Here is a 12,084-nt window from a genome sequence, read left to right as displayed (position 1 = left end):
CCGTGAAAAACGCACGGACATGCGCAATTCAGATTACGGTTACTAGGCTGGGGGTCCCACTGCGATATGTTGCCCTGTGCTCGCTCGCATACTTGCCTTGTCGTCATGCCGCAAGAGCACTGCAAGTACTACCGCCGCTGCAGCTGAGGGTGTTGGTCGCGTTGAGAGCAATACGGCGCGTAATTGCTTGCAGCTGCGACCAGTGCTTGCGCGGGAAACGCGGGCACGCTCTCGCAAGGCATACTGTTGAGCTAATCATGCTTTCTTGAACAAAACCAGCGCACAGAAATGGAGAGAAAAATAAATGCATTCCGCCTAACTTCTGATGGCACTGCGTTGTTTTGCGTTCGTGGTGCAGTGGCTAGGGAATTGACCAATGAGCTGGCCGCGAACAAGAATGCGCCTTACGACGACGGATCGAGTCATGGCTGGGTCACTTGGCGGATTCGGTGTTTGTAGGAAACAATAGCTATAACCACCATAGTTCGTCTCGAATTATATAAATTAACTGCAAGCATTATGTGGGCTGGGAGAATTACTGGCAGAATTCTAATATTCCCAAAAATTAAGGAGGTATGCAGGTCCGACCATTCTATAGGCCAGTTGCCCTTGCACAACAGTTTTTGTGGCCCTCTTTTTTCGTTTTTTTGGCAGGCACCTTAGTGCTTCTAGATATCTGCGGAGCGGCCATTCGTGAGCATGGTGTGGGCGCGACCCAGCTGTCCATGGTTATTTGCTTGAGTTACTGCATTCCACATGCAAAGCTATGTCGGCAATGTGACGCCGGCACCCACGGGGAGCAGGCGCTCGTGTGAGCCGAGCACACAGTGGCCGCAGATACTCTCGAGTCGCATCGCTAACAATTGTTTTCAGCGCTCTTGCGGCATGGCGACAAGGCAATCATGCGAGCCAGCAGAGGGCAACATATCGCTGTGGGACACGCAGCCTCGCTCCCGTCATCTCAACTGCGCATGTCCGTGCGTCTTCCACGGCCGCTGCCAGGTGATGGCACCGATATCTTCGGCCGCGTGCTCCGCGGTTCGTATTTGAATTGTCCATGACTGTGCATGCTATCTGCAACTTTTATTTGAGAAGCTTTAGTGCGTGATAGACAGAACTTCGTCGGCGAAATCAGCTTGCACTTCATACAGCCTCTTATCGGGCCTTTGAATATAAAGCGAAGAGCCCCAGAACAGACGTCATTGCGCTTAGGTTCTTTGCCCCGAAAGAGGTAACTGGGAAAGTAAAACAACGATAAGGAACACATCTGGCTTCGCTTGGGCATCCGTACCTTTCGGCCACTCAGCAAAAGGCCGCGGACGGCACACAGCTGCTGGATGACGAGACAAAAGATCGGCCCACCGCGTCTCGCCGGATCGAATGAATGGTTGTTACAACGGCTTGCAGAGGCGATATAACCGGCACGCATGCATGGTGTTCGCAAAGTAGGTGATGAGCCGCAAAGCCAGTCTCGTGTTCTAGCGTAGTACGCCGACAACCGTATATATTACGAACGTAGATGACCCAGGGTGATAACGCACAGCCGCTTCAAAAGTGCGTAGCTATACGGCTATAATGCCTACGGCGGATACGGCAGGCTGTGGTTAAGGTATGAGTGGATCATTGACACTTACTTTGGTATTCTAAGTCATTCGTCCAGTCCAGCCTCCGGTCCAGGAGGTCCTTGAAATCGACTTCCCCGTGCATAAGCATTGCGCAATTCTCCCCTCATCACAGTGGAGGGCGCAAATGGAGTGGAGGAGGGACTCAAAACACGGCCCTTAGACGTCGTGATTATGTCGCTTGATAAATACAGCTATTCGCGCTCATGACCTGCCAGGCGCCCGGGCTGCGCGTGGGAACCCGCCATTCTGTCTGGTGACCCAGCACTGTAGACTCTACGCTGCAGCCGTCGCCAATTCGTCACGGCGCGCACGGGAGACGGATTGTCTGGCCCACCGCATACCACAGGGATAATCCCCCATTGAGAAAGCAGACGGCGCCGCCGGATTCCGGTGACCACCTGCGTGACGTGCGGAGGTGGTGGGATTACCGGCGTCGAAGCGCGCGCCGCGCAAGACACCATTGTTAACGCGCCTCGGCCGGCACAGCGCACTGTCGCCGTCTTTCGCTCTCACCCCGCTGTGTCGCATGCACCTGCTCGTCTGCTAGCGTGCCGTTGACCCAAAGATGGCGGCGCCTTATTGAATATTCCGTGGCGTGCTGAGTGACAGCTGTCTACGTGAATTTGGGCACTCCCTTACGCGTGCACGAAAGCTACAGGGGCGTTCCCGAGAGAGGGTGATCTCGAGGTTTTATAAGGCCGAACTTGGCCGTTGGAAATCGTTCTTGTCTGAGCGCCGAGCTGGGCAGTTCCCGGCGGGACAAGGAGTCTCGACCGTTAAAGCTAGGCTAGGATTTGTGAGCCCCCTAGGTTAGAGGTTAAGGTCGCGTCGGAGGTTTAGGGTACAGCGCCGTACCGGGCAACTAGACGGATCTTGCGGCGAGACAGAGTCTCGGCCGTCGTTCCTCGAGAGGTTTGTGTACGGTCCGAGAATAGGAGAGTTAGACGAAGTTGAGGAGCTCGAGTGATTTGTGCGCACTCGGAGCTAGCGTCTAGCTGAAGTTTGAAGTTTTTCCTTTTACTACTCATGTACCCACTTTTCCTACTGTAAATAGCTGTATATAAACTCTTCGTTTCACTTCGTTTCAACCCCAACGCCTCGAGGTCGTCAATTCGACCGCCGTCTCCAAGATCTTCAACACCATCGCCCTGCCAGCCTCCTGCCAAATCAACCGGAGCCCGGGCGATTGGGTTCCTTATCGACACCGGACTTGTTGGATATGAACCACAACCATCTTTACTGGCGCAGTCGGCAGGATTTGGCAGAAGAAATCACCAGGCCACAACCAGGGGCAGCAAGCAGACGCAAGACCGCCTTCATCGGTGGTGGCCGAGCACCGCACGGAGTGCAGCGGCAGAGCCAACCAGCGCACGGGGCCAACGACGCGGCGGCCGACCACCGAAGGTGCGGGAGAGTGTGATTTCTTGCGCTTCGTTGTGGCGGTGTAGGCTGAGTCTGGGGTTGCATGGTACTCACGCGGAGCATGCAGGCGAACATGGCGGAAGGAGACGGAAATGGTCAGACACATGAGGCGCCACCTCAAGGAGGAACGGCGGCAGGAGGGGTGGTGCAAGCGGAGTCTGAAACAATAATTCTTAGACGAATGGAGTTGTAGTTTCAAGAACGGGAGGGAAAAGAAGCGCGCGAGGCGGCGGAGCGCGAGAGAAAATAAGCGCGCGAAGCGGAGGAAAGAGCGCGGGAGGCGACTGAGCGAGAGAGAAAAGAAGCGCGCGAAGCGGCGGAGCGCCAGGAGGAAAGAGCGCGAGAGGCGAGGAGCGAGAGAAAAAAAGCGCGAGAGGCGGCGGAGCGAGAGAGACGAGAGACGCGAGAATCAAAGGAGCGTATACAAAAACTTCGGCTGGAATCTGAAGAGCGGTTGCGAAGGTATGAGTTGGAGCTGGAGCGGAGAAGGCAGACGCCCTTGCGCTCGGACAACCGCGAGCGGAAACAATGGGGCACAGACCCAGCTATGTGCATAGCGACAGCGAAGTTGATTGGTTCCGGCCAGTGTTTGGAAGTTGAACATTGCGATGAAAAAGTAAGCAGCCGTGACTCCCTACACGAGGCTAGCATTTCCGCTGGTGTCGAACGCGTGGAGATTGACGTTGAGATCAGGAGTGACGAGGTAAGCGCCTCCGGTGATACCGTAGAGCGGTGTAATGAGGCGATGCTTGAACATGACGAGCAGTCTCGCAGGCAAAGTTCGGGGATGGAGCTGCAGCGCATAAGGCAGAACCCTTCGAGCAGGCCCAGTTATGCACTGACAGCAAAGTTGAATGGGGGCAGCCCGTTTTTCAACTTGAAGACGCGCGAGAACGAGATAAGCTACCTTGGCTGCGCACAGGTGGCGAGCGGCTCAGCCGGGAACAGCTGCATGGAAAGGGAAGCGAGCATGAGGAGTGTTCCAGCGAGTGCGTCCGGTATAAGAGCAGAGTCAAGGGTTGTTGCGAGTGTAGGGCCGCCTGTTACGTTTGCACCAAACACTGAGCCAATGTATGCTGAACTTGCATACTGTATGCTTGTATGCTGAACTTGCATATAAACTTCAGTTTCACTTAATCAACGTCAACGCCTCGAGTTCGTCAATTCGACCGCCGTCTCCAAGAACTTCAACACCATCGCCCTGCCAGCCTCTTGCTAAATCAACCGGAGCCCGGGCGATTGCGTTCCTGATTGACACCGGACTTCGGGGAAACGAACCACAACCATCTTTACTTGACCCTTACTTGCGAACGTAAATGCTTGAGAAATATTTGTCATCCGGTTTATACTATGCTGTAATAGTCAGCAAATCTTGCGTGGTATAGCCTCAGTATTGAACTGCCCTGCGGCCCACATCCCGGTTCAGAAACTACTTTGATAAAAGGGGGCGAATTTAAACACCAGGCACACAGTCCACTGGTATGAACACACGCGCTGCTGCTTTGTACCGGGATACGAGCACAAGCCTGAATTCACAAGTACGTAAGACACTAACTACACGTGGCGCCGCACGATATGCGCAGTTAAAATGCCTACACTGCGTAGGCAGGAGTATCCGCTTCCAAAGGGTTAAACATGGTAACTGCTGAACTGTACTCACCTGTAAAGCAGGAAGCACGTTGTGGCCACTAAGATTATGACGTCGACAGGTCCCAGCAGGAACGCCATGCTCAGGCGTATCTCTCCCACACTGAGAAGTTCTCGGCCGCTCGAACTGCTGCGGATAAATCCCTATAACGTCCACAAAAAACCAATGCGCTACTTAAAAACACACAATTGTTCGCTTGCAGGATCTGTTGACGTGCTCCGCCCGAGCTGTGTTTGTGTTGGGAATGATATTGGCTGCTGTCGGGGAGTGAAAGCCCTGAACGAGGCGAGGAGTCCGATTATAGCGCTATCAGTATCTTATCCGCTCGTGGCTCGACCTGCTATCGCTTCGGCGGCGAGAACGGTCGACCACTCGAGGGCAGCATAACAGCCTCTCCGTTCTTGTGGGCACCTTTGTAGATCCGCCCCCGTAGGGCGCGCGCGTGCGGGTGCGTGTACTTCAAAATGTGTTTCTAAGCAGTAGTACCTCGTACAGCGGCGACATGTCTGATGCTCTAGAGCTGCAACGTGGTCAGCCCACGTTGCAGATTTTTGATCAGATTTTTTGATCGGACTCGATGCCTTTTCTATGCTAGAAACAATATCGGAGCGGTTGCAAGTTCATGCCCCGTTATAATGCGCATGCAACCTTTGCGCGCGGAGTGACTGATAGTGCCTGGTGAACCTCATCGAACAAACAGCGCAAAGGCATAGCTTCGAGTGAAGTCCCGAAGCTAGGCGCCGATGTAATATTTGCTCACGTTATTTAGCCGGATAAATACCAATCTTGTAGGCGATATCGTACTGCCAAATATCGACAACTGCTTTCATCGTGATTATTACCGCCTTTGTTGGCGATATTCCCGACAACACGCATCTAGGCGGTGTGGGGTGAATGATTGATAGGGTTTTATGCGGTTTTAAATCTAGGGTTTAACGCGCCGTCGCAACGCAGGCGATGAGGCGCGCCGTAGTGGAGAGCTGCGGATTAATTTTGACCACCTGGGGGGATCTTTAACGTGCGCCGAAATCTAGTACACACTGGCGTTTTTGCTTTTTGCTTCCATCAGAAAAGCGGCTGCCGCGGCCGGGAATTGAACCCGCGACTTCGTGCTCGGCGGTGTAATGTGGACTACTTTATCCGCTCACAGTAAAAGGGTTGAAAAAATGCAAGGCCATGTATGGCCACTTTTTTCAATTTCTGAATACGACAGCATTAATGTTCATGTGAACGCGTGAGACTCTTTGCTTCTGAGCGGCTTTCTCGGTGGGCTTCGTTTCTTGCCGCTTAAGGCTATTTGCCTTGCCGCCATCGACTTCTGTCGTATGCTTCTCGAATGGCTTCGTTGAGTCTCGTACGCGTTGCGCCTCTATTCATCACTTCCACCATGTTTGGGAGAGTTGACAATGGCAGATTTCGATGTCTTAATTGATTGATCAACGCGCCGACGCAACGCAGGCGATGAGGCGCGCTGTAGTGGAGGGCTCCGGATTAATTTTGACCGCCTGGAGATCTTTAACGGGCGTCGAAATCTCGTACACACGGGTGTTTTTAGATGCGAAGGCATCTCATTCACTCGCCTTGTCCCTGCATCCGGCGTCGTCGGCGGCGTCCGCCCCTCCCCCATTCTTCTCGCCGCGCCAGCTGCCCTCTTGTGTTGCGTCATAGCCGCGGCAGACGCACTGGCGCCGGCGCGTCCCCTCACCGTTATGCGCGCTATAAAACGCGGTGCCTGCGCCACTCCGCTCCATCGTTTCAGCGCCGTTCCTCCGCTGTCCAACGCTGCAACGTGAACCCCCTATGCGTCGCATCTACACAGGGGTTCCCGCGAGGGGAGGTGGTAGTTTTTTTGCTTTCCGCCTACATCAGAAAAGCGGCTGCCGCGGCCGGGAATAGAACCCCCGACCTCGTGCTCAGCAGCGCAACGCCTTAGCCACTGAGCCACCACGGCGGGTCAGATTTCGATGTCTGTCTGCTCGCTCGTTCGGCTGCACCCTTCCGCTCGCATATATACTACTTCTGTAGTGCACTGGCGTAGACCGTTACCTTTCACTAGTGCCGGGTTGGAACACGCGCAATCGAATTCCTCGAGCTATGGAACGGTTCAAAGACGCGTGGTCTAGGAGCCATGTTGTTGTTACTGACTCCGACGCCAACGACGGCTTTTTCGCTCAATTGGCCATTCAACCACTGGTCGGCGACTCTTGCTAGTTTCAGTTTCAAAATTGGGGCGATCCTAGTGGCAGGGTACTGCGGCGTGGCCCTTCCCTTTCCCTAAGCGTTTCTTTCTTTCAACACCGTGCATCCTTCCGCGCCTCCTCACCCATACGCAACAGCTCACCGGCGCGGAATTTTTTTTTTCTTTCCCTCGGCGCGCGCGGCGAGCCAGTTCGGTGCGTGCGTAAGTGAGCCGGCGTGCGAAGGGCTGCGCGGGTTGCCGAAACGCCTCCACGGGGTGAAAGTTTCGCTGCATTATAAAATATATACGAATGTATTCTAAATATGGGGTCGCGGGGGAAGGAGCGTCACCAGTCCTGCGCAGCTTTGTGGTGCAGCAACACAGGGCGAAACAGTTCAGGCAAGTTTCTGGTCTTCTCCATAGATGACAGGTAAGCAAATTAGCTTTGTACAAGTTATAGTAACTTCCAAAAAAGCCGACCGATCGCACTCTTTTGTTTTCAAAATACTTCGCGCATGTAACGGGAAGTTAATCGGACATGTCAGTCGTCTTGGAGTGTAAACTAATGTGCAAATATATGCCAGCCTTGCAGGTACACAAAGTTTTAATAGAAGTAAACGCGCGTTCGGCGCGCATACTCTTGCTCGTAAGGTGAATTTGAGGCGGCATTGCCGTTTTATGATTGCCTTAGTAACTGCTTGAACGTCGTTTCAGGATTCTTATCGATTTATTTTTTGTTGTTGTTTCTTGCAGTGGGTTTGAGTATTGGTTGGGGCCCCAAGTCGAGGAAGCTTCAGACTTCATTGGACGTTTCCTCTGGTGAATCTCCTCAACCCCTCCAAGGTGATCACGCTGCACCTGCTCACAAAGAAGGCAAGCTGAACTGTACGCGCTTCTTGTCATTGACTGCGTACCTATTACCACGGCGATTGTTGGCGTGGGGGTGGTGTGCCTTAACCAATTCTTCCTGTGCCATTTGCTCCAAAAACGGATATGTGCGGCAAAACTGCTACCAAGCGTTGCTTCAGTGCTCCGAAAAATCTGGCGTAATACCGCGGTGTTCAATGCCACTCGATTTGCACAGGGAGCAGTGGAAGGCCAAGCCGAAATGCATGCGTTGTCTGCAGCCGCCACTGCAAGCGTTTCACTCATTAAAAACAAACAAAAAACAAAGTAGCATTGCCGGCTTTGCTCTTCAATCTAACCTGAGCGCCCGCGCCTTGTTATCTTATCGCGAGTGGCTTTGCTGTTCCATAGTTCTAAAGTTAGAATCGTCATGCCGCATCGAACAGGGTGAGATAAGAGGCGCGGCCCAGACACGAGCTAAAGAGTAGCTTGTGACAACCTAGCCGATATCTGCATGTAATGAGCAGGGTACATTCGGAGTACAATACAGGAACGCTTTTTTTTCTGCGCGTCTTCTCTCCCCCCCCCCTCCCCCCCGGTAATGAGACTCTTCAAGGGCCAGTAAAAGAAAAGACGGTGCATTCGATTTGTGTTTCGATTGTTGTCTGTGCTATACGACGTGGTTGCGCATTATTTTTGTACGCAGATATAATCCAGCAATGACTGGTCAATAGTGCGGTTATTGTATTGCAACAGTTTTTTCTCGCTGCATTTTTTGGTGTGAACATGATTTCTCGGCACTATATGCAGGTTAATGGGCGGGTTAACGCTTTCTTTCAGAGTTTGCGTTAACTGGCCCAAAAGGCAGGGCTTGAAGCATACCTGTGCGTGCTTTCTTTTGATTTATAGGTTCCCGATTACTGTGTCTCTGAAAACTGAAACGAATTTCTTGAATGTCTAAGAATATTCCTGTCTCGAGGTGAGCCCAAGAAACAAGTATACATTGAGTGGACCTGTCAAGTTCTTTTCTTCTCCCGCCGAGGTGTGCGCGAAAAAAAGTCTTTATAGTGACTAAAACTTTCGAAGTTCTTCTTGCGTAATCAATTATTGTGTAGCTAAATGTGTATCTGGCACGTTTTTTTTTCCTACTGTGCAATGTTGTATGCCTAAATTTGCATGTCATAATTTTGCTTAGAATCCAATAGTGTGTTCATAACATGTATGTGCAATATATGAGTGTAGTGCATATTTTTTCATGACTTCGAATCAAAGATGTGCTCATATGAATTTTGAATAAAAGAAAACCTAAAAGAATGTTCGTGTAACGCTCCAATTATTATCGCCACAAAGACAACAATTCGACAGCAGAAAACGCACTATTACCTACATGTTTTCTTCGTTCAATTATTAAACGCGTTACTGCACACACATACCAAACGACGGGCGGCGGCCATTCCGAGACATCGCTGCCGCTCGTCCAACTTTCGCGCCTGTAACCATAGCCCAGCGGCCCCTGAGCAGCGGCCGGCGCGAAAGTTGGGCGAGCGTCGGTTGCTGCGGCCGGCGCCCGGAGACCCGGCCCGGCTGCCGCGGAAAAAATGACGTCAGCAGCGTACGCGACGTCACCGACCCCCGTTCTCCCCTCTCCACTCGTTGCCATGACGATAAATGCAACGTTTTTCAGACGGCACGTACCACTGGGTGAGGATTTGGCGCTGTTGGCGCGAATTACGCGGGACCACGGTGGATGCTACAGAGGCCGCCCTGTGATTCAACGCGCTCGCATTCGCAGATTGCACGCGTATACCTGCGTCATCCGTGGCAAGTGACGCCTCAAGACAATAATGTGTCTACCGGTGCCGCGCTCAAGTCGTGTTCATGAATATATTTTGCCCATTTCGTGTTTCGCATAGTATGCAAAAACTTCCATTCAGCTCTAACTTGTTGCCCTTGTCTGCTCCAACGCCCTCCTCGCTCTGAGGCACCAGTGGCAAGGCAGTTACAAACACGCGCAATACGCGCATCTCTTTACTGCTCGGTTTGGTCACCAGTGCATCTGCGCAGTCGACGGATCTCAGTACAACAACCAGCCCCCTCTCGGTCGACGTCACCGTCCACTGCATAGTCACGCTCTACAGAAGCCCCTGGAGTTTGTCTTAACGTCTTGCAGTCGTCTGGAAGATGACTCCAGTGGTGGTACGGCAATCGGTACAACCGCCAGTTCCTACATGTAAGACGTCCTATCGCGCCTAATAGGTGACGGGTAAAAAGCGCAAAGGCTAATGGGTCCATTGTCTGTGACCGGCCCTTCCCGATCGAGAGCTCTACAAACCACCCGACCATTGAGGACAGCTGACAGGTCGCATGGAGCCGCGAGATTTTCTCCTTTAAATTTCCTGCTAGCACAACGCGCATTTCATCGGTAGCGGCATGAAGCCTAGCTGTGCATGCATGCCCCCTGATTCCATCCCCAACCAGTGCACATATGAACCGGCAACCGGTGATGGGCGCGTGCTTAGGCGTGAAATACACGGGCGAAAACGTCGCGCGGAAAGGCTTTCATGCTGCAAAAGAATTGTGGGCTCACGTCGGTGTTCGATGCGGGCAAGTTGCTTTGGCAACGCCTGATAAGGGCGCTACCACCTTTGTCAGCCGATGGCGCAACTTATGAAAGAAGCATGGCTCGTGGCGAGGGGATTTATCACTTTGTGAAAGCGGGGTCCGCGGTGGTGCACGAAGAGCGCCGCAGAAGCACAGAGTAAAGCGGCTTCACCGGAATGAAAAAAAAAGGGGGGGGAGAGAAATATGCGGATTCGTATGAAAACATAAAGGTAACCAAAAATTGTCACGTCCAATATGCTGCCAAACCAACTATGTGATACATCATATAAAAATGCACAATTGTGCTCACATGAATAGCCTTTTTTTTCGCAAGTACAACTGGTATTTTTGTTGCCATTGCTATCATGCGCTTCTGGTAATAATTTATTATTTAAAATGAAGTTGTGATATGTGCCGTTACTTTCAATACACAACGGTGTCTTTTTTTGTTTTGCTAAGAATGTGTCTGCATGTAAATCAATTTCCTTCTAAAACATTTTCTTGATATGATCTTCTTTGCGAATTAATTGCCATGTTTTGTTTTCTTCTGTATTAAAGTGTACGTACGTGTCAGCTGTGCTCGGAGGGAAGGCCTTTGTCAGGCTAGGCGCCTTTTGCCTTCCCTCCATTTTTCTGCATTCAGAAAATAAACATCAATTCAATTCACTTCAATTATGTACCGCAAGGACGGCGCCTTGGGCTGGTTGAGACCGATCATATCGAAGAACAGTGAGAAGGACACAGGACACACGCGGGAGGAAGAACAACACAGCGCTTGTGTCCCGCTTCCCTCGCGCTGGTTTGAGAAATTATGTGTCAGCGTGGGGGAAAAATTCGTCCGCTAACAGAGCTCGATCACTCGATTCGAGCTTTTAGAAGCTTCACTGTACGCGCTAAGTATTATTTTGGGATTTGCGCGCGAGCACGCCTAACGTTAATAGCCACGCACATGCGATTTTTTCCGTCCACCGTATGCGCCATATGGCAGTTTCAACATAAGTGTTTCCCCAGCCACCAGTTAGCACACACCGAACAGGAAGCAGCTGATAACGCGGAACAGGTATACAGGGCAGACCGCGCCGGCTGCAAGTCGGCTGACAATTATGACGCTGAGCGCTGCAGCTTCTTCGTCACATGTCGAAACGTTAAGAATCGGTATAATTCCTCACCCATTGAGGGTTATTTTGTTTTACAGACCTTCATGTGCATAATTTAGTTCGTCCACAGTCTACCATTTCAGCGTAGCCCGAAAAGGAAAGCTTTCTAAACAAGCTTTAGAACGTTATTCGTACACGCAGAATTGTGCGTGTTTTATTACACGGTGTTTTATTATGGGTGTTTTATTACACGTCCGCTTTTTTTTCTGTTACTCCAAAGGAGTATAGAAAAAAAACTAAAACCATTGGTCGGCTATGTTCGTGTTGGACGAAACTCAATCAAAACAGCGCTCCAACAACGTTTATGGGGGATTTTTCACAAGTAATCGCTGAACTTTGGCACACACTATCTGCTCGGGCGCCAGGTCCCCCACATTCACAGCAACTGTCGACAAAAATAGGCCGCGTATTTGCTCCTTTCGTTGCAAGTGTCGACGGAAGACAATAGTCGACTGGTGCCCCTCCCAAGTAAATGCCTCCCTTATCTTCTCGCTCACCTCTCGTGCTGTTCCTCTCCCGTCGCGTTCCTCCTGCAGGGTAACACGCTAGAGGTTCGCTCAAGGCAATTCAAATTTATCGCGCCCCACTGCTCCCAGTCGGATGCCT

The 12,084-nt window shown here is 51.6% G+C and overlaps 1 protein-coding gene across 1 annotated transcript in view; it reads right to left on the bottom strand.

The window, feature by feature from the left end:
- LOC144150927 (cytochrome P450 3A24-like) overlaps positions 1-4,970 on the bottom strand; it is a gene marked incomplete at its 3' end in the record, with an annotated part of 64,576 nt that extends 59,606 nt beyond the window's left edge. The window contains exon 1 of the mRNA XM_077682220.1: positions 4,708-4,970. Within this exon, the coding sequence (XP_077538346.1) occupies positions 4,708-4,775 (68 nt within the window). The remainder of the gene's footprint in view (positions 1-4,707) is intronic.
- Positions 4,971-12,084: the final 7,114 nt, after the last annotated feature.

The sequence above is a fragment of the Haemaphysalis longicornis genome, unplaced genomic scaffold, assembly GCF_048455015.1.
Source record: "Haemaphysalis longicornis isolate Haplotype H1 unplaced genomic scaffold, Haemaphysalis longicornis Haplotype H1 scaffold_803, whole genome shotgun sequence".
Lineage (NCBI taxonomy): Eukaryota > Metazoa > Arthropoda > Arachnida > Ixodida > Ixodidae > Haemaphysalis > Haemaphysalis longicornis.
Note: the sequence above shows the minus strand (reverse complement) of the source record. Positions and strands in the feature narration are given on the sequence as shown.